Source organism: Pithys albifrons, chromosome Z (assembly GCF_047495875.1).
Source record: "Pithys albifrons albifrons isolate INPA30051 chromosome Z, PitAlb_v1, whole genome shotgun sequence".
Taxonomy (NCBI): Eukaryota; Metazoa; Chordata; class Aves; order Passeriformes; family Thamnophilidae; genus Pithys; species Pithys albifrons.
The window spans coordinates 3132732-3154667 of record NC_092497.1 but is presented as its reverse complement, the minus strand read 5'-3'; the positions used below and the strand labels follow the sequence as shown (position 1 = coordinate 3154667).

The window sequence follows — 21936 nt, the reverse complement described above, 5'->3', positions numbered from 1 at the left end:
TCGCGGGCTCGGCCTGCAGCGCCGCCCAGTTCTGCTTCCGCTTCAGCCGCCGGTCGAAGGGGCTGAGCGCGCCGGGCGAGGCACCGGCGGGAGGACAAGGAGAAGCGGCTCCGGCCAGCAGGGACAGCGCCCAGAGCCGGACCCGCCGCGCCGCCCTCACTGACGGCACGGCCCGGGGCCCGCCGCGCTCCCATAGCGCCGCCGGAAGAGGCGGGAGTGGCGGCGGCGGCGGCGTGGTGGTGGGAGCGGAGCGGCTCGGCTTGGCACGGCACAGCAGAGCACGGTGGGTGCGAGGGAGGCTCCTCGGGGGCTCCTACCGGGACTATGTCTGCCGCTGGGGTCGGGGAGGGAGCGGGAGCTGCAGTGGGGTCGGCGCACCCGGTGCTACCGCTGGGCCGAGCTCGGCAAAGGTTTGTGCGTGGGTCTGGTAGGAAGGCACGGAGGGCTCTGTCTGGGGCTCTTTGTGGTGTGTCCGCTGTCGCCGAATCACAGAATGGTTTGGGTTGGAAGAGACTTCAAAAATCATAGAATAGAATCGATTGGGGTGAAAGGGATCTCTGAGATTATCGAGTCCAAGCCTTGGTCCAACTCCAGTCCCTTTACCAGATCATGGCACTCAGTGCCATGTCCAATCTCAGTTTCAAAACCTCCAGGGATGGGGAATCCACCACCTCTCTGGGCAGCCCATTCCAATGCCTGAGCACTCTCTCTGGAAACAATTTTTTTCTGATCTCCAACTTCAATTTCCCCCGGCAGAGCTTGAGCCCATCGTGCCCCCTTGTCCTATTGCTGAGTGCCTGGGAGGAGACCAACCCCCACCTGGCCAGAACTTCCCTTCAGGTAGTTCTAGACAGTGCTGAGGTCACCTCTGAGCCTCCTCTTCTCCAGGCTAAACACCCCCAGCTCCCTCAGCCTCTCCCCATAGGGCTTGTGCTCCAGTCCCTTCTCCAGTCTCGTTGCTCTTCTCTGGACCCAGTTCATCCAGTTCCAACCCCCTGCCATGGGCAGGGACACCTCTCACTAGCCCAGACTGCTCACAGCCCAATCCAGCATGGCCTTGAACACTTCCAGGGATGAGGCAGCCTCAGCTTCTCTGGGCAACCTATGCCAGGGCTTCACCACTGTCACAGGGAAGAATTTCTTCCTAATATCTAATCCAAACCTCCTCGTTGTCCGTTTGAATCCCTTCCCCCTTGTCCTGTCACTCCAGGCCCTTGTAAATAGTCCCTCTCCATCTTTCTTGTGGGCTCCTTTCAGGCACTGGAAGGCCACAATTGGGTGACCTGAAGCTTTCTCTTCTCCAGGCTGAACAATCTCATGTTCTCTCAGCCCTTCCCCACAGCAGAGATTGCTGTGTGAGGAAAGGCTGAGAGAGCTGGGTTTGTTCAGCCTGGAGAAAAAAAGGTTCAGGGGAGACCTTATCCCATTGTTCAGTATTTAAATTTAAAGAAGGTGGAGACTCCCTTTTTATAGGGAGCCACATGCAAAAGACAAGGGGTAATGAGTACAAGTTACTCCTGGGGAGATTCTGATTAGATACAATGCAAAAAATTTTCCTCAATGAGGGCAACCAGCTTTGGAATAATCTCCTCAGGGGAGTGGTGGATTCCCCAGCAATGGACCATTGTGAGATTTTGCTGGAACATCTTGTCTAGGCTGAGCTTTTGCCAAGAAAGGTTGGACCAAATGATCCTTAAGGGTCCTTCCAACCTGGTGGTCTGTGATGCCATGAAATTGCATTTGTGCCTTTGGAAAGAACTTTTTAGGTATAGGTTAAAAATCCAACTTTACTTAATCCTTTAGGGTTTTTTTCAGTTACTTATCTAAATCTATGTTAATTAAGGTTTTCTTAATCAGAAATATTTGGATTTTTTCCCATATTCTAGATGGCCAAGTCTTCAACAAGATCAAAAATGTCATCCCAAGAGGAAATCCAGAGTGATGGGCAGTTCAGCCACGTCGCGAGGGATCCCAGGTTTTGGGAGATGCCTGAGAAAGAGGAGAAATCAAGATTGACAAGCAATTCCGAGCCATGTTCCATGACAAGAAGTTTAAGATGAAATACACTGTGGATAAAAGAGGCTGCCCTGTTAACTTTTCCACCACAGAGAACCTCAAGTTTTATGCCCTGTCAGAATCTGACTCTGATCCTTCAGAAAGAGAAGAACACGCTGAAAAGCAGAAAAAGAAAAAAAAGAAAAAATAGGTAAAGGAGAAGCAGATTCTGCAGAGGTACCTGCTGGTGATCTCCCAGGGGAGGAGAAGAAAATAAACAAAAAAGGAGTGGAGCAAACATGTGAAGCGGAGACAGAACTAAGTGACCTTAAAAAGGAAGGGAAAAAAAGCAAATCTAAATTCAGCTTGAAAGAGGACTCAAAGAAAACTGCAGGGGAAGTTGATCCCTGTCAGGGAAACAAGGGCCTTTTACCGGAAGGGGGAAACAAGCAAGGAGATGCATCAGGAGGAAGACTGACTTCAAATCAAAACAAGCAGAAGTCTTCACAACCAAGTGGTATTGAATCAACTAAAGCTCCCAGGAGGGACCTTTCCCTAGGAGGGAAAATAAAAGACTCAGGTTTGTTGTTCAGATAACAAGTAGCATTCATCTGTGTTTACCTGGATGTTGGTGCTCTCCATGGAAGATTATCTGCAAGATCAGTTATAAAAAAGCTGCCTGACTCAGGTTCAGTGTTGCTGAAGGATTGGAGTTGGTCAGCTCTGTATAGAATCATTGCTCATTTTTCAGTGAGATTGTGAACATCCCTGTCCTTTTAATTGCTGAAGGTGAAATTGTTGGTTGGAAAAGTAAGATATTTAATAGCATATAAACTATTGTATGTATCAAACCAAACAGCAAATGTGTGGCGTGATACCATGAAGGCCTCAGCACATCAGTGTGTTGACTGAAAGCGTAAAGGTGCCAGGATTGAGCCATTGATATTAGAGAGGGGATCAGAGAGAAGAGATGACTTGAAGAAAAACTCCCTTTAGGTTGCTTATACATGTTTGCAGCCTACATTACTGAAATCTGGTTTTTGCATGTTAATTTTATACATATAATTAGAATATGAGAATATTTCATTAGGTTAGGATTGATAATACCATTCTGGGTCTAAAAAGCATTTGCATTAGATTAGACCAGACTAGACAAGCTGAAGAACCAATACTGACGTTTTATGTTATTTGCACTTCCCTGGTGTTATTTGTTCTTGCATCATTGCACCTTTCAGGGGTCTTGTAAATATAAATGAAGAAAAGCCAAAGTTTTCCTTCTTGTAAAGGATCATGTGCAATTCCACCATAAATATAGGTATCTAATGTTTATTTCTCTGTGCACAGACACCTGTGATCAAAGTGTAAAAAATAAAAGCCAATTAGAGGAAGAAACTTCTGCAAGTAGAGGGTGCAGAATCGGGAGAAGAGAAGCAGAAGATGAGGAAACAGGCGAGGAAGAGAAGCCAGAAGATGATGGAGAAACAGACGAAGACGACAGTGATTCAGAAGATGATGAAGACAGTGATAGTGGGCCTGATCTAGCCAGAGGCATAGGGAACATTGAGACCAGCTCAGAGGATGATGAGGATTTAAACGACCTGTTTCCAAAGGAGCCTGAGATCGAACATTCCTGGTGTGAGCTGGACAAGGATGCCCCTCGTGGAGAGGAGGTAACAGCACTTTGCACATGGGAAGTTGCTACATTACAAACTCAGAAATGTTATGAGTTCATCATAGCCCTTTGTCAGTGAAACAGTTTGGGGAAGTATTTTTTGTAAAGGTTTTTCAGCCTTTTACTTATGAAATGCAAGTGGTGATGAAAGTGTCTGAGTTTGAGTTTTCACTGGTGTCTCCCTTTCCCTCTAAGCACACTTACCTGTAGATAAGCTGTCTGCAAGTGGAAAAAACAAACAAAATCGAGCTTTTCATAAATTCCAGAATTTAAATAATACTGCTTTTGTTCACTGCTGATTTTTTTCACTTTTTAAAAGTCTAGTTATTTAACTCACACTGTAAGAAATTATGACTTTATTAGACAGTGAAGAACGACTTTACAATTAGTGTATAAATAATGACAGTGCTCCAGTGCTGTCACAATACCTTGATGCTGGTTGCTGTTGTGACTAACAAGGTAAGATGATAACAAAATCCTAAGTGATGTCATTGTCACTCGAGTCCTGAATTGTGATTGGTGCAGTCTCTTTTGTGGTGCTTCACTATTTATGTCTTTTTCATCTGCTCTGGTAGTTGCTGCTTCTGATCTTTGCTAGTTTAAGTGATAAAAGGTCTTGAGGAAAATGCTTCTTTTATTTTTTTCAGTAAAGGTTATTGCTGACTTTGATTTTTACCACAGAGTTCTGCCATAGAATTGTGTATTCCCCATAAAAGTCAGGAATTAAACCCATGTCCTTTTTTTTTCTCAGATTGCAAGTAGATTGGCAGTTTGTAATATGGACTGGGATAGGCTGAAGGCAAAGGATTTGCTGGCTCTATTTAGTTCCTTCACACCCAAAGGAGGAACAGTATTTTCTGTTAAGGTAAGGCATGGTTTCAAAAAGACTTTTACTGTTTAAAAAAAAAAGAAAGATCCAAAAGAAGAACAACGCCAGACAGTTCTATGGAGAACCAAAAGAGAGATGAACGTGTTAAATGAGAAACTGTGTTGCAATTTAACTTGCTGTGTTAGAATTAAATGTGCTGCTTTTCAGTAATGGGTATGTATTTGGTAGAGTTCAAGGCCAAAGCATTCTCATGTTTATAAGTTTGGTTCTAAGTGCTATTTTTCTGAGACTAATAGTGAAGTTCTCAAAGTCTGGGAGGGGGAGGTTACATTTCCTTTTTTAGTTTAATTTTCAGTGGTCCTTATGGTAGGTAACCCCACCTTAAATCTGGCTGTTTCTAAATGTATTCCAACCCCTCTTAACCACTGCACAACACTTACTGTTTTTCACCACTTTTAAGTTATTAATAATCTGGTTGTTTTCCAGTCAATTAAGTTACACTTTTCCATAATTAGTGTCTGCCTTCAGCTTTCTGAGAAACGTTGGTCAAGATACCCCTTTCTGAAAAGGGCCACGGTGGAATGAACAAAGTCAGGGTTCCTGTTGTTCTTCATCTGTCTCAAAATAATTTTAGTGGGCAGTTTGGTTATTCTACTGTCTCTTCCAAACATTAAAATTAGGATGGTGTTAAAGCTTATGGTATTAATTCCTTAACTGATTTTAAATAAAAAACAAAGTCTACAAGCCTGGTGAGATATTTTTTCCTAGTTGGTGTACATTACAGCACTACAGTTAAAAATCCAGTTTTGTGTTGTTGTATTTGTAGATTTATTCTTCAGAGTTTGGAAAAGAGAGATTGAAAGAGGAAGAACAAAAAGGACCTGTGGAACTGTTTGAGCTTTCAGAGAATACCACAGAAAGATACAACATGTTTAATTCTCAGGGAAAATCCCAATTACTCCTGTTTCCAGAAGCTTGTATGTGGAAATCTCCTGTGGACACCTTAATTTTTTAGGTTTTTCCAGTGATGTTTTACAACTGGCCCTGGTACATTTTCAGTGCCTTTGATAAATGCTTAATGATGAAACTTGAGGAGGTTTGCTTGTTCATAAGCAAACTCAAAATTCTTATAATGCAGCTCATTGGAATAATCAGTGGAATGAATGTGAGCTTAGCACAGCATTTCTGCTCTGCAAATTGATGCAGTAAACTCCCTTTGGTGCTCACTGTCAAAATTCTGATCTGTGAATCCACAGGGACCTTAATTTAGGCCAAGAATTCCCAGACTGAGGTTTCCTGAGTGCTCTGAGCAGCAGTCCTGGCTTACCAGGCTGAGCTCCTCAGTCCTACCATTCTCCAGGCATGTCTCATGTCACTTTTTTTTTCTCCCCAGCTTTTGTTACAGGTTTTGCTTTTATATTTTTCCTGAATTTCCAGGTTTTTGGCAGCCTGACTGAGGAGGCCATATTTGTCCAGGACATCCTGCTGGACTGCCCTGCATTTAGAAAATCTGGTTGCTTTTAAAATAGAAGGCAGATCCCTTTGAAGAAATGTGCACCAGGGGAGTGTGTGATGGACTTAGAGCACAGTCTGCAGTCACCTTCCCTGTGTGCATCGAGGTGCATCCTGAAGCAGAGTCATATATAAATTGCACACTTAATAAAACTGAATATTTTATATTATAGACATCGGTGGAACCTCATGCTGCTCAACAGTTAATCTCATAAGATTGAGAGAGTGTTTGATTGGTACCTGGTTTTAATGAGTTTAATTAAATAGTTTGCAAATGAAAAATTGTAAAAGCCAGCTGACCTGACTGTGCTGTTTTCCTCCCTTTTGCAGGATTTATAGGGAAAAACTGCAGGAATATCAGTTTAAGCGCCTGAAATACTTCTATGCAGTTGTAGAATGTGATTCTCTTGAGACAGCCAATAAAATTTGAGGAATGTGATGGACTGGAATTTGAAAGTAGCTGTTCTTTCCTAGACCTGGGGTAACTGCACTGGTGATGTTTTCATGTGTTGAGCTGGGGAGGGAGAATTAAAGGCAGTTTTCAATAATTCTGAGTAAATTACATGGACTTTATTCTGTAACCAAAGTGAGATATGAAGATAAATTGGGCATGTGGTGAGTTGTTAGGTTTCCCTTTGGTTCTTTATTCTCCTTTTTAGCCATTTTTTATTGGAATATGGGAAGTTTGAGAGGTTCTCTGCATGAAGAGATTATTTTCAGACAGCCAGAAAAAATGTTCTGGTTGCATCTTCAACCTTTTGGTAAGTAAAGTGGTAGGATTTATAAAAAACATAGTAACTTTTCCTGCATCTGCATGTTATAGGAGTAACTTGTCATGGTCTGTTTGCCAGTATTTACAATTTTTCTTTATGTTATGATGATTGTGTGATCTGGTGAATTTGATTCTTTCATTTCTGTAGTGTATGTTGTCAGACTCTGTTAGAAAAATAGCTTTCTCTGTATGAAAGGACTAATCCATTTCAAGGATTTAAACATTTCACTATTGTATTTATGGTGATTCTCTAAGCTCTTTTGTGAGGCTGCCAGGCAAGTCTGTACTTAATGAATTTCAAATGTGTGGGTTGGGCACCCTTTCCAAACACACTGCTTGCAGGCTAGATAAAGGCTCAGATGGGCAGGTAGTGATAGGACAAAGGGAAATGATTTTAAAATACAAGAGGAGAGACTTAGATTAGGTGTTATGAAGAAATTCTTGTCTGTGAGGATGATAAGGTCCTGGCACAGGTTGCCCAGAGAAGCTGTGGCTGCCCCATCCCTGGAAGTGTCCAAGGCCAGGTTGGACAGGGCTGGGACCAACCTGGTCTAATGGAAGGTATCCCTGCCCATGGCAAGGATTTGACTAAAGGATCTTTAAGTCTGTTCCAAACTAAATCATTTTAGGATTCTATGGTTCTATGACTTAAGAGTTAAGACTTGGAGCAAAAGTACAGCCACACTTGATCTCAAATGGTGGGTTTAATTACTAGAACTGATGTAGCCAAAATGCCCATGGAGTGGTTAGAAAGAAACAACTGTGGGTCATTAGGTGGTGGGTTGAGCTGTGGGATGCCTGACTTTGGGGCTGCTGGGTAAAGAGGACAGGAAGGGTTGGCCTGGACTCATGCTGCTATAGGGAGCTGCAGCAGGAACCTTGTCCTGAAAATTGGCCTATGCTGCTTCATTTTGTGAAATATCTATTTGGCACAAAGACTGGCACACATGTAGGCTTGGTGGCATAGCCAGAGGCTGTGGGCAAGCAAGGCAAAATGTCATTTTTCACCATTTTCTTGATACCTGTCCTGTGCTCACACAAGACAGAACAGCACCAGGGCTGTGAGCACCAGATGACAGTGCTGTGGGAGGAAGATGGGTGGTGGAGCAGAGAAAGGAAGAGGGTTCTGCTTGTGGCTTCATCATCAGCTCCCTCTGACCTCAGGCAAATTACTTAACTTCATTGCTTCCATTTCCCTTGCTGACACATGGGGATAATACCATCATAGGACGGTTGTGAGCATTAATTAGCATATGTAGAGCACTTTGAAGATGAAAAGCTTTTAATGACTGCTGGGGATTATTAAAGCTGTTCATGTTCAGTAAGTGTTATTAAAAAGAAACCAAATCTGAATTCTCTGCACTGAACCTCATCAGTTCCTGGGGCTCGAATACTGGTGGAAGGACTTATATACCACACCATGTAATTCCTCAGTAAATTGCCCACGGGCTGAGTTTATCGCTGGACACTGCCATACCGAGAGCCAGTCAGAGGAACCGAGTGCTGTGACTCAACTCCACCTTCCCAAAGGGGAAAAAAGGCAGTGGCATGACTGTAACTGGCTTCATTTTTGATCTGAGTGGCAAATGCTTTCCAACGCTCCTGAGCTCATTGAGAAGATTAGGGATTAACTGTGGGTTATTTAAGTAGAAGCATCTGCTCCTCTTGGAGACAACCAAGATGCTCTTGGATGCTGCCTGAGTGAGGTGTAAGAACTGGTTCTGGGTTGCACAGATGAGGATGGTGTATTGTGGGCAAGTTTCTTGGAGCATGAGTGAAAGCCTGTGAGAGGCCAAGAAAAAAAAAAGGCAGAGGGATTTCATATAAATATGTGGTGAAATACTGAAACATAGACAAATATATTTTAATTGAATGGGCAAGAAGAAAAAAAATCATTTCAATCTTCCTACGCTTGCCTTTACAGATGAAATGGAATACCTGAAAGGCTGTCTTTGGCTTTTGGTCTCTTGCTTTTACTTGGAAATGCTGCTGTGCCAAGGAGTGATGTTCATGCTGTAAGGGCTGGTGCTGGGGAACATGCAGGTCTGAGTGCTGTGGATTTGCAGTGACAGCAATGCGTAACTCAGCTCTGCCTCAGTTTCCTCCTCTGCCTGATGAATTTACAACATATGTCAGCCCTGCACTGCCTTTTTAGTGTGTCCAAGTGCTTCCACACAGGCTGTGGGTGATGCCAAGAATAGCTTCTCTCTTCTATGTCTTTAATCATGAAGGACGAGATGTTGATGTCCCATAGTGACTCAAGGTAGCACCAGGTTTTAATTCCACTAAGATTTTAGCCAGCAACTTTCCATGCAGGGTATCAGTGAAAATGATTTGCTGATAATTTGGCTGATTGTTTGGTATGAATTTTCTTAATTTGAGGTGCAATTGAGATATTATTATTGCTACTATTATTATCATTATCTTTATTATCATTGATATTATTACTAACACTGACTTTGATATTACTGTGGTTATGAGAACACTTTGATAAGTCCCCTAACTAACAAAATAATTTATCACAAAAGAGAGGCATGACAGTGCTTGCATAGGGGCTTTACAGACCTATTTAATGAAATTTGTTCATTTTACACAGTTGCCTTAATTTACCTTTGTAGATAACAGTAATAAATAATTCTAACCATTGCAAAGATTTTTTTCCACATCCCCTCTTTTTCACACTGGATCTCATGGTTTTTCATGTGGCTCTACAAGGGAGGTTGGCACTAACATCCTTATCACAGGGATGCTGATGCACAGCAGATCCCATCACCTGTGCCCAGCCTGGGAGTAACATTGAAGCACAAGTAAGTCCCAGTGCTTCCATTTGCTACAAACCAAATTAAATATGTTCCGTGCTGCTCCAGAGCTCATAGATGAAGTAGGGGAGTGCCCTACTCCACTGTGTTACACTTGGAGAATACTCCCAAATACCCTGGTGCAAGCTGCCACTTGGGCAACCACACTGCAGTTTAATCAGTAATTCAAGACTCCATGAGCCAGCACTGCTGCTGTAGGTAGATGTACATCCCTCACACTGAAAAATCTCCCAGAAATCTGTCTTATTCAAAAAACCAGATCTGACCTGGTTTAATAATGTCCCAAGAGCAGACAGGAGACATTCTACAGAGAATCCTGAAAATCAGGTGGTTTTTCAACTTTAAAATGGAAATGGCACAGGATCCCAGTTATGACGTTATGCAAAATGACAGTATGACCCTTCTGGAAGGGACTTTTCAACATCTGCAGACACAGATACATTTTAATGGACAGGTCTTATATATTCCATTTGATTTCCCAAATGACTTGTTCTTCTTGGATGGGCTTCTTCCTCTCCCTCTGGAACAGCCCTTTTTCCCACCTAAGACCTAAATTGCCTCTTAAATGTATTTATTTTTATTCACTGATGATGCAGGAAACCTTGGGATTATACCACCAACAAAGACTTCTCGGTTGAAGGTTAACTGTGTTGTGGGATCACACTGAAGACAGTAGCTTCACATTTGTGGGAAATGAATTTAAGACCTGTTGGGTTTTCATCAAGGTCTTCCTTCTTCCTTCCCTGGCTATGTGGTGGGAACCACCCAGCTTCTTAAACAAATAGTGTCAAACTGCTCTTTCAAGCCCATTGATGCCATGCCTGGACATTGAATCTCATGGCAGGATTATTTTCATCCCTGGGGACACTGGAAAATGAAGGTTCCTCTGCTCTCTGCTCTTACCTGCTTTCATGGAGGAGCAAGTGAGAATTCCCAGCTGACTGTGAATACAGCCCTTTGGAGAGAAGGCTTGGAAAATCTGGTGGTGTGAATGGTGCCTCTCCCTGTGCATCTGCCTTGCTTTTCTGAGTCTTCCTAGGGGTGTGGAGAGGGGTGCAAGACTCAGGCTGCAGCTCCATCAAGAGATCATAGAATCACAGAATCATGGAATGGCTTGGGTGGGAAGGGACTTTCAAGAGCATTTCGTTCCAACTCCTCTGCCATTGGCAGGGTCACCTTCCACAAGACCAGGTTGCTCAAACCCTTGTTCAGCCTGGCCTTGAACACTTCCAGGGATTGGACATCTAGAACTTCTCTGGTTAATGTGTTCCAGTGTCTCGCCACATTCATAGTAAAGAATAGAGATGGGCTGCTACCTCTCCTCCTGCAGTTAGCCCAAGGTCATACAGTATCTGAAGCCCCACTCTTCTTTTTGAGACCACTCTTTTGACTTTCTGCCACTTTCAAATGGTACTCAACTGTCTCCTTTTTTTGATTCTTTTGGTAATTTTCCTTCCCTCTCCCATCCCACCTGAGGAGGGCTTCTGAAAGGTTCCTGCCTCTGAAACCCAGTGCATGTCCTTTAGAAGGAGCTACATTACACTGAAGGCTGCTATTTTCAGTGGGTGAATTGTAGAGTGGGAAAAAGCTGCCAGAGAAAATGAAGACTGGTGTTAAAAAGGGTCTTGATTCTGAACTCACTCTGGCTTTACAATGCTGTAACACAACTCACTTGAATGGAGTGTTCCCCTGATTCATAATGATGTCAGTGAGAAGAGAAACCAAATGGACTCTGATTTAATCCCAGGCTTTGGCAAGAACCTTCATCTCTTTTTAATGTGTGGAGGTCCTTTTCATTAAACTCTCAAAGGCCCCAGTGTTGGGTGCCGGTACAAAACCCTAGATAGACAGACGTTTATGTAATGGCAGCAGGCAGAGAGCCCTGGGGTGCCAGCACAGGAAGGACATGGAGGCACTGGAGTGAGTCCAGAGGAGGCACCAAGTTAGAAGGATGGAGCATCTCTGCTGTGGGGCTGCGATTTGGGATTGTTCAGCCTGGAAAAGGCTCCAGGGTGGCCCAGTTGTGGCCTTCCAGTGGCTGAAGGGGACGAGAGAGAGAGCGAGAGAGAGCGAGAGAGAGCGAGAGAGAGCGAGAGAGAGCGAGAGAGAGCGAGAGCGAGAGAGAGAGCGAGAGAGAGAGCGAGAGACTATTTACAAGGGCCCTGTAGTGACAGAACAAGGGGGAATGGCTTCCCACTGCCAGAGGGCAAGGTTAGATGGGATATTGGAAAGAAATTCTTCCCTCTGAGGGTGGGAAGGCCCTGGCAGAGGTTGCCCAGAGCCCAGACTGCCCCATCCCTGAAGTGTCCAAGGCCAGGCTGGACAGGGCCCAAACCACTCCAGTACTCTAGTATTTAAATCTCTAGCTGTTGTTACTACTTTAACAGCTATGCCTGCAGTTGTCCTGAGATTCAAGGATCAGTTTTCCAAAGGTCAGGAACCAGGATGGGTCAGACAGCAATTCCAAGAAATACTGTCAGAGCAATGGGCAGTTAAGGAGATTCCTGTGAGGTCCAATGAGTTACCCCCATGACAACACAGCATAAGCTGCCTCCCCAGCTGCACTGCCCTCCTCTAGCCTAAGCTGCCTAGAACAAAGGATGAACACCCTGAGAACATCTCTCAGCTCTGTTACCCTCCTGCTCTGTGTCAGGGGAGTTTGCTCACCCAACACTGAGATGCCTCCTGATTTCTGGAGCTCCTCTACGAGTGTGTTATGGGGAGCTCAGCACTGTGGTTCTACATACATGACCAGCCAGCCAGAAGGCATTTGTTCAGAACAGAATAGATGAGCCTTTTAGCATGGAAACCTTTATTCTCATTGAGATCTGTACATTCACGTTGCAAATACTTTAGTCTTTGATGGAGCTGGAGCACTGGATCACAACCACCTGGTCTGTATGAACAGTTTTAAGAGTTTATGCCTCAAAAGTAGCCAGGAAATTTGTGACTATTTCTTTCAACTTTGCTTCTGTCTGGTCAGAGATCTTCCCTTCGGTCCTGTTGGAAGAGTTCAGTTAAACTTCTGACATAGAAATAGATACATGGTGAATTCCTGAGACAAAGATGGAAGCTTCACAACAAACCTCCCCATTTCTAACTAAATTAGTAGATTATCATGTTTCTGTTTCATGCATGAACCCATCCCACTGACAAAAAATATTAAGTCCTGTTGAAGAACTGAAGTGTGTCCACAAATACTTCTGAAAACAGCTTTAAGTACTATAACAATGCTCTACTTTCCACAGAGCTGTGCCTGAGACAGAAGGCATGTGACTTGACTCATGACAAAACAAACCAGGACCAGTTCCCAGAACAGGACCATGGAAATACTCAATCCCCAATAATCCACTGAGCAGCACTTAACCCACAGCACTCCAACAGCTTAAAGCTGTCAAAAATATGGGATCTAACTCAATTAAGTGACCTCAGGCACAGATCAGATGAGACATATGCAAGTAGGTTCACTTTAAACATCAGCTGCATTTCCCAAGAGCTGAAGACATAAAGCCAAGAAGGGTGGATGGTAGGAAGGCTGATTTAACCTCCAGTTCTGGTACAGGCAGCTGAAGGCCTGATATTCTGGGATACACTAAATTAACAGTTCAGTGACCATTATCTGTACTCCAGTCATCAAGTCAATACCCTTGGGACAAAGGAAGGTAAACCACCATACCTGATCGTGGAGAGGAGGGCCTGGTGCTGGCTCAGTACATGAGCCAGAAAAGCACTCTCAAATTTAGTGATCTTGCTGGGCTCCAGCTTGTCCAAATGACCTCTTACACCAGCATAGATGACTGCAACCTGTTCCTCAATAGCCATGGGAACTGCAGGAAAGAGAGCACTCATGCCATTGGAACTCTGACACCAGGATACATCAGAACTACACAGACCTCTTGGAAGACCAGCTGCACATGGACAGCCTGGTCCAGAGAAGCCTGCATTTATCCTGTGCACAGAATGGACACAGCAAATGCTGCCAAAGCCCAGCCTTGGCACACAGCACTAACAGGAACACAGGCACTCACCGTACTGGCCCTGCTTGAGCAGCTCTGTGAGGCGCACGCCACGGTTCAGCAGCTGCTGAGTGGCAGCGTCCAGGTCAGAGCCGAACTGGGCGAAGGCAGCGACCTCTCGGTACTGAGCCAGCTCCAGCTTCATGGTACCGGCCACCTGCAGCACAGGGCACAGGAGGGGTTACCTCCAGGGGGGTCTGAAAGTCTGCAGGTTATCTGCAGCTGACCTGTCACCAGTCAGCTCTGCCTTGCGTACCAGATAAGTGATTCTAAAGACTGGCAGATAACACACATTTCTAAAACCTCCACCTTTTAACGTAAGCAGGCTATTTCTTCCTAAAATGGCAACAGTTGATATTAAACCTCTCTAATTCCATGTCTGGACTGAAGTTTGGGGTTAGGAGAGCAATGTCTATTTCTAGTTGATCAGTACCCAGTTCAGCTTACCAAAACTTAATCCTCCATCTTTATGCAGATACTGGTATTTTCCTTCCCCTCCCACCTCTCAGCAGACAATAGAAATACCAAAGAGCTCTCCCAAGTTGGTCCTCTTATAATTTTGTAATGCTAAGAAATCCAAAGCTTTATTCCCTCTCTGTTCACAGCTCTTCATAGAGAAATGGATTGTAAGACCTACACATTAAGTACCTCTTGCACAAGGAGGAGCAGCAGTTTCACACTTACCTGCTTCATAGCCCTGGTCTGAGCAGCAGAACCCACACGAGACACAGACAGACCAACGTTGATGGCTGGACGGATACCTTTGTAGAACAACTCAGTTTCCAAGAAAATCTGTAGGATAAAATTATTTTGTTTTCTTGTTCAGAGCTTGGAAGCCTCCTCAGAGACTGGCCAGTAAGTCAGATGGGGGTACTGGGATGTGACCCAGTCCTACCTGTCCATCAGTGATGGAGATGACATTGGTTGGAATGTAAGCAGACACGTCCCCAGCCTGGGTCTCGATGACAGGCAGGGCAGTGAGGGAGCCACCCCCGAAGGAGTCGTTCATTTTGGCAGCTCTCTCCAGCAGCCGGGAGTGCAGGTAGAACACATCCCCTGGGTAGGCTTCCCGGCCAGGGGGACGGCGCAGCAGTAGAGACATCTGACGGTAGGCAACGGCCTGCGTGGTGTAAAGGGTCAGAGTTCAGTGCCTCACTCAACATCGTTATGACTTTAGCTAAGAAGGCCTAAATTTAGGTTTTAGATTTCAGGGTAAGCTGGGACTGTTGGCTGACTTGAGCTGGGCTGGGCTAGCTGACAGCTGACTTCTTCTAGCCAACAGTATTCCATACTATATTCCGACATCATCTCAAAGGGGGTAAGAGCCAGTGTGGGAGTGGCTTGGTGGCTTGGTTCAGTTCCTTCGTAGCTGTTATCTCAGAAGGATACACCCTGCCGTGCCAGGAGGGATGGGGAGGCCCAGGCCCAGCACCGGCTCACCATCATCTTATCTTAGGGAAGTAAAATGTTTGTTCTTAGTTCTTCTCTCTGCTTAAGTCTGTCTCTGGGGAATTAACTTCTCTAGAATGATTTGTAGTTAGAATGGTGGGATTAGTGTTCACTGTGGAGTGGGAAGTTATTTCTTGTTATTTCTAACTTGTGTGTGTGTTGTATCGTAGTTTTAATTTTCTCCTTTCTGTATAACTACATATAGTTAGTTTAAGCATAAATCTAGTTTGAAAGTTTTTTTTTCCCTTTCCTCAGCTGAGAAAAGGAGAGAAGCTCTGACTTTGTATTGGGCAGTTGGCATTTTGCCAGTTCAACCCAAGACAAACATGCTGAATTTACACATCAGTGCTAGGCCACAAGGCCTGTAAAGCACATCTCCTGACCTGTTTGGACAAGTCGTCATAGATGATTAAAGCGTGTTTCCCATTGTCTCTGAAGTATTCCCCCATGGAGCAGCCTGAATAGGGAGCCAGGTACTGAAGGGGTGCTGCATCAGATGCTGTGGCAGACACGACGATAGTGTACTTCATGGCATCTGGAAAGAATTAGAGACACACACCACTGAGTTAACTCATCATGCCTGAAATCAGCAAACACATGTGTCTGGTGCTGAGGCAAGTCCAGGCAGTGTCACTACACTGCTACAGGAAAGCCCAACACACCAGCTGAACCTGCCTGCCAGCTCATTAACTCAAGAGGACTCAGGAGCAAGTTCATGGCAGTTAACCTTGCAGATTTCTTTCCCCTTGAAAATGGAATTTAAACCTTTACTGATACACTTTCACTCTAGAAGAAAGTGAGGCTGAAAGCCCATGTTTCCTGGAAGTTTCAAGGCTATTCCAAAACACTTTGACTTTGTTTTATGGTCCTAAACCAGCTACTGCCCTTAAAAATTGGGATTTTTTCCCTGATCAGCAGGCAAGAGGTCAGATGTCTGGTCTCTTGCAAGCTCAGTTACGTGTGCAGCCTTGGTCATGCAGATCACTTTCTGAAGAGAAACCTTGTGCTTGGGCAGTGAAGGCTCTCCACTCAATTTGCAGCTTCTGGCTACACTGACTGGCACGTGGAAAAAATGCCAAGTCCATAAATACCTGTCTGCAGGCCTGTCTGACTGACAAGAGGAAGCTCTCAACTCAGCTGAATAAAAGAAAAAAAACGAAATTATGACTTTTCCAGAAGCAATTCAGCAGTTTGGGCACTTCAAAATGGTAATTTCCCCAGACACCCAGTGTGGTAGTTTTGTCTTTAAGCCTCAGTTAGGCCTAAATTTGGCGGGCCTAAAGGATGTGACATAGACCAGAACGGACAAGCATCACCTGACTTAAGCAACCAAAGAGGTATTTCATACATCTGACACCATCAAAGTGTCAAGAGGTATAAAGAGAGAGGGAGGAGGAACTTCTGTCTCTTTCGGGTTTTGCCTCGGACCTGTAAAGACCCACTGCCCTGCCCTGCTGAGATTAGGCCTTGCTGCCCTCCGTGCTGTGTTATCTAGGGAAGTGAACATTTTCTTGTTAATTTTCTCCTCTCTTGATGGAAGTTTTCTTTGGAAAAGTTGTTGGCAAGTTTTGTAGGTTTTGGGTGGTTGGAATCTGTATTGTTTGTCTGGCTGACTTGGTAGTTATTGTTGTTAGACTGGTTTTCTTTTTCTAACATTTGTATATATATGTATTATATCATATTCTGTTTTTAATTGTCTTTCTTTAGTATAATATAAGAAGCTTGCTACTTCAGGTTTTTGGGGTTTTTTTTTCCTTTCACTCCTTTTCCCTTGGATGGGGGGAACCCTCTCCTTTTGTGTTGGGCAGTTGGCATTTTGCCAGCTCAACCCAAGACACCCAGAAAGGCTTCTCCACAAAGCCACGTAATTCACTCATTAATGAGAATTCTGTCTACACTTGCAGCCAGGAAAGGGCACAGCAGTACTCAGCGTTATAATGAGAACAGGATGTCACTGGCTGCCATTACAAAAATCTGTACCTGCATCAGTGAGCCTCTTAACCAGCTGAGCAACAGTGGATCTCTTCTGGCCAATTGCAACATAGATACAGTACAGCTTCTTCTTCTCATCTGTTCCATCATTGAATCGTTTCTGGTTGATTATTGTGTCAATTGCAATCGAAGTTTTTCTGTGGAACAAAGAGGCTGGTAAGTTAAGCTGCCCAAGATTCTCCCACCTCCTACCTAGCCCTGTGGTCTCTGTTTAAGGAACATTTTAGGCTCGAGCATTTAACTTACCCTGTCTGCCTGTCACCAATGATCAGCTCACGCTGGCCACGACCAATGGGCACCAAACTGTCCACAGCCTTAATCCCAGTCTGCATAGGCTCACGCACAGAGATCCTGGGAATGATCCCAGGGGCCTTCAAGCCAACTCTCCTGCGTGTCTTAGATGCAATAGGGCCCTTTAAAGAGAGGGAAAAATAGTTGGAGTCTGTATCACATAGATAAAAGCAGCACAGTTAACACCCAGCTACACTTACCTTCCCATCAATTGGATTGCCCAGGGCATCTACAACACGGCCCAGCAGCTCTTCCCCCACTGGAACATCCACAATGGCTCCAGTCCTCTTCACAACATCCCCCTCCTTGATCAGTCTGTCATTACCAAACACGACAACACCAACGTTGTCAGGCTCCAGATTCAAGGACATACCCTGGGACAGAGATCACATTATCTTTACAAAGCCCATACCAATGTGTGTGAAAACTGTGACAGTGCCTATTTTACTGTGTAAAAAGTCCCAGATATTCTACCTCAATCCTATTTGTAACAATATTCTGCTTTTATGTACAAAGCACCTACTTAGTTCCACACTAGTTAAAGAACCTGACTAAGCTTTCAACTTACCACATAATTATACTATAGCAGTCTAGCACTCAGTCCCTCTACAAAACCCAGAAAGAATAAGCATGGTTCAAATACAACATCTCTCTCATCTAGGAGCTGGACAAGGGATAAGCAATGGCTTCTTCCAGGCTCAAAGTGAGACAGATCATTAAAAATGCTAGATCTGTTTCAGTACTGTAGGAACAGTCATCACATTTTTAACTCTAACCTACTCTTAGGACTACAGGCCAGCAAGCTGCACGTGGTATCGGAGCAGAGCGGCCATTATTCAATAGCAAACAGAAAAGCCACCCTGAAATGGACGAAAACAAAACCCCAGTGCAAGGTTAGTCCCTGCAAGGTTAGTTGCCTACATGAAGGCAAAAAAATCTCAAATGTTGGCTGAGAACCAGATCCTGGTACTGAAAGCCAATTGTTCAAAAATTTTCACTAGTTACTACTTACTAAAGCTGCAGTGAAGCTGATACAATGTCCATACTGGTACCTTCAAGCACAGTCTCCTACTTCCTTTAAAAAAAGTCTTTTACTATTCCTGGCCTAAATGAACTGCTTTACTGACCGCTTACCTTCAGCCCAGAAGAGAATTCCACCATCTCCTCTGCCTGGACATTTCTCAGGCCGTACACACGGGCAATACCATCCCCAATGGAGAGCACCCGGCCCGTCTCCTCCAGCTCAGCTGAGGTGTCAGCTCCCAGGATACGTTCCTCGAGAATAGAGGATACCTCAGCAGTACCTGGAAAGAGACGTTTCAAAACAATTTAGAACGTTAAGGCACAGCATGAACTCAGTAAGGTTGTGTTGAACTCACAAGGTGCCCTTTTCATAGCTGTGCCACAAAGGAACACTCTTACTTAGGATGTGTAAGATAAGTAACAGCCCCTGCACTCCCAGCTCATAAAAGCCACTTTAACTCATCATTACAAGCCAGCTTCAACCAGAACATGGATGGCTGGTTAGTTATCAATTTTCTTCATCATGTCCTACCCTATTATCAATCTCTCTCTCTAGAAAGCAACTCCATTAACTCATTAGCCTTAGCTCAGAGAGAACAGGAATGCTTGCTCTGCTTACAGAGCAGTTACTTAAGACCTGGATGCATCAAAACATCCTGCCAATTTATTTGTAATCCAAGATCCAAACATTCCCAAAGGAACTCCACACATTTAAGGAGCAAGTTGTTTGATATGAACTGTAAAAGTGTATCCTCCACCTTCCTCAAATTTGTTTGGCTGAGTGCCTCCAACAATCCTTTATTTCTACAGCTAATAAAACAATAAATAACATCGTGAAGCTGTCACTTCCCAATAACCTTTAATTGCCATAAACCATGTCAAAAAACGTACATGAAACAGTGCCAAAGTCACAGCTACACAGTGCCACTGTCTTCTCTAAATGCCAAACTGCTGGCAGCAAAAAGGTTGTGCTCAAGGACACAAGGTCAAACCCAGGCAGGCCTGGAAAAGTCATCCACTCCTTCATCCTGTTACAGGCAAGACAACTGGCTAACTTTGGAACAATCTTTTCAAATAATTCTGCAGGGTTGAAGGCTGACTGGAATCCCCATGAAGCAGGTAAACTGTGTAAGGCAGCTGTGCCATGTGGCCTCTCCCTAGTTAGGTCACATTCTGAATGAAGCTCGACTGAAGTGCAGTTTGCAGGATGTAACTGTGGAACAGTTCACTGTTCAATACTGTCAGAACATAAATGTCCTCAAGTGCTGCCAAATAACACTCATCATATACAAATTCCCTTTCGTCTGACAGACCAAGTTCTTAAAGCACACTCGAGACCTTTCTCAGACTCACCAGTTTTCTGAAGGCATGACTTGGAAGCATGGAGGTTTCTTGTAGCAACAAATGCTGCACCGAGAGTGTTTCTGGAAACCTAAAATAAGCAATTGTTTCAGAACCAGTGAGATTTGCTTAATCATGCAGAAAAAAAAAAGAGATGACACACTGAGATTTTTGATATTGAGCTTATGATGTGTCCCAGTTTTAAGCCGAGCTCCACAGTACTTCATTCACAATTATAGAACTAGTTATGGATTTCTGAAACCAACTCCAGCACCAAGAAAGGGCAGAGGGTGAAGGAGGTTGCTCTAAATCCCTTGCTGCATTTTTCTGCAGTGTGCTGATGTCACCACCAAGTACTGCAGCAGCTCCCAAAGCTAAATCTCCTCTTATTTAGCACTTCTGTGCTAAATATCAGAACCTTGGGGCATAGAGAAATCACTGCACCACTCACAGTTCTACATAAGAGAGAAAGAAGATTGTATCTCCTAGAAAAATCTAAGTGCAGTGGTTTTGGTAAGGCTAACACTTACAGAAAAAAAGTCCACTACAGCAAAAAAAGAGAATCACAAATCAATTAAGTTAAAAGACTTCCAAGACCATCGAGTCCAATCTATGAGCAGCCACCATTACGGCAACTGAATGCCATGGCCAGTCTAGTCTTCAACACCTCCAGGGACGGTGACCCCACCACCTCCCGGAGAAGCCTGTTCCAATGCCTAATCATCCCTTCTGTGAACGGTTTTTTCCTAATGTCCAGCTTAAAGGACTACAAGAAAAAAATAATCTCTAATAACAAATGCATTGGATTATACTCCTGCATGGCAAACAAGGCTCCAAGGTGCAGTCCCACGCGGCACCGTCAATACTATGAAATGAAGAGCCCTGTACGGCGGGCAGGCCTCTCCCCTGTTCACCTTCACTGGGGGCAAAGGCGGGAGCGGTTCTTGAGAGCTTTTCCCACCTTTCCTCTCCTCACAAAGATGGGACAAACCCTCCACGCCTCGCACCTCACATCCCCGACCTTGACCTTTCCCTGGCACCTTTCAGCCATTACCCCGACCCCGGGGAAGGACACCTCATCCCTGAGCGAACTCCGTCCCACATGGCTGAGGGGACACCCCCGCCTCCCTCCCCACGCTCCGCTGTCACCCCTCAATGTCACCCCAAGATGGCCGCGGCGGCCGCGCGTCCCCCCCACCCCCGGCCCCGCTGGCTGCGGGGCGGCCGCGGCGCTCACCAGGCCGGCCTGCCGCGGCAGGGAGCGGGCGAGGGCGGCGGCCACGCGGGCGGACAGCATCGCTGCGGCGGCGGCGGGGGTGGCGGGACCCGGGCGGGCGGCGGAGGGAGCGGAGGGAGCGAAGGGAGCGGAGGGCTCTCAGCGCTGCCGGCCCCGCGCTCTGCGCACAAAATGGCGGCGGCGCCTCCCGCCCCTTTTGGCGCCGAGGCCGCGCCCAGGGGGCGGGGCGGGCACGGAGCGCCCCCCGCGACCACCAGAGGGGCTGAAATATGTGTGTATAGACACACACACGCACACATAATAGCAATAAAATTAGTTAAAAATAATAAGAAAACTAAATGGGGCTTTTAGGAAATAGCCCGCAGTGGGAGGTGCCCTTGAAATGGCCCTGGGCGGGCGGAAGGGGCGGGGAGTGGGGCAGGATGGGACAGGGACAGGGACAGGGACAAGGGCAGTGAAAGGGGCGGAGAAAGGGACAGGAACAAAGGTAGGGACAGAGGAAAGGGACAGGATAAGGGCGGGACTGGGGACTGGGCACTGGGCTGTTCGCAGCCCCAGGCCTGGTGTTTCTATTTCTCGCTAAGTAGCTGTCTAGGTGTTAACCCACAAAAATCTACACACTGATCACCAGAACTTAACATTATTTATGCATTTTAACAAAGGCATCAGCATTCATCGGTTACAAACTACATAACTTATAATTGCTGCTCAACTCCTCTCTGTTGGTTATATCTCTTGCTTTGGTCTGCAAGTGCAGTTCTTCCATTTGATTCTGGGGTCAGTTTTCATGGAATCACAGAATATCCTGAGCTGGAAGGGACCAAAAGGATCATGGAGTCCAACCCTCAACCCTGCACAGGACCATCCGCAGGAGTCACACCCTGTTCCCCAGAGGATCATCCAAACCTTTCCTGAGTGCTGTGCCCACTGCCCTGGGGAGCCTGTTCAGTGCCCACTACCCTCAAGGGGAAGAACCTTTTCCTGAGAT

General features: G+C 45.3%; 2 protein-coding genes across 2 annotated transcripts; one reads left to right on the top strand and one right to left on the bottom strand.

The window, feature by feature from the left end:
* Positions 1-54: 54 nt before the first annotated feature.
* LOC139684867 (ESF1 homolog) lies at positions 55-6471 on the top strand. Its single transcript, XM_071581241.1, is given in 7 exon segments — positions 55-283; positions 1887-2004; positions 2007-2203; positions 2206-2575; positions 3340-3665; positions 4419-4532; positions 5934-6471. Coding segments are annotated over 6 exon segments (1212 nt in total). The 5' UTR covers positions 55-283; the 3' UTR covers positions 6021-6471.
* Positions 6472-12394: 5923 nt separating this feature from the next.
* Positions 12395-21135, bottom strand: ATP5F1A (ATP synthase F1 subunit alpha). Its single transcript, XM_071580072.1, has 12 exons — positions 20949-21135; positions 19724-19802; positions 18482-18651; positions 17548-17721; positions 17303-17469; positions 17045-17193; positions 15448-15599; positions 14511-14735; positions 14300-14407; positions 13628-13772; positions 13276-13426; positions 12395-12599 (listed from the first exon to the last, which is right to left on the bottom strand). The coding sequence occupies exons 1-12, from the start codon at positions 21006-21008 to the stop codon at positions 12518-12520; spliced, it is 1662 nt and encodes a 553-aa protein (XP_071436173.1). The 5' UTR covers positions 21009-21135; the 3' UTR covers positions 12395-12517.
* Positions 21136-21936: the final 801 nt, after the last annotated feature.

Excerpts from the sequence above, each read along its gene's own strand:
- ATP5F1A (XM_071580072.1), bottom strand. The coding sequence starts at position 21,008 with ATGCTGTCCGCCCGCGTGGCCGCCGCCCTCGCCCGCTCCCTGCCGCGG. Across the intron at positions 18,652-19,723 it reads GTCATGCCTTCAGAAAACTG|GTACTGCTGAGGTATCCTCT; the intron begins GTGAGTCTGAGA and ends GTCTCTTTCCAG. Across the intron at positions 17,722-18,481 it reads AATTCTCTTCTGGGCTGAAG|GGTATGTCCTTGAATCTGGA; the intron begins GTAAGCGGTCAG and ends TCTCTGTCCCAG.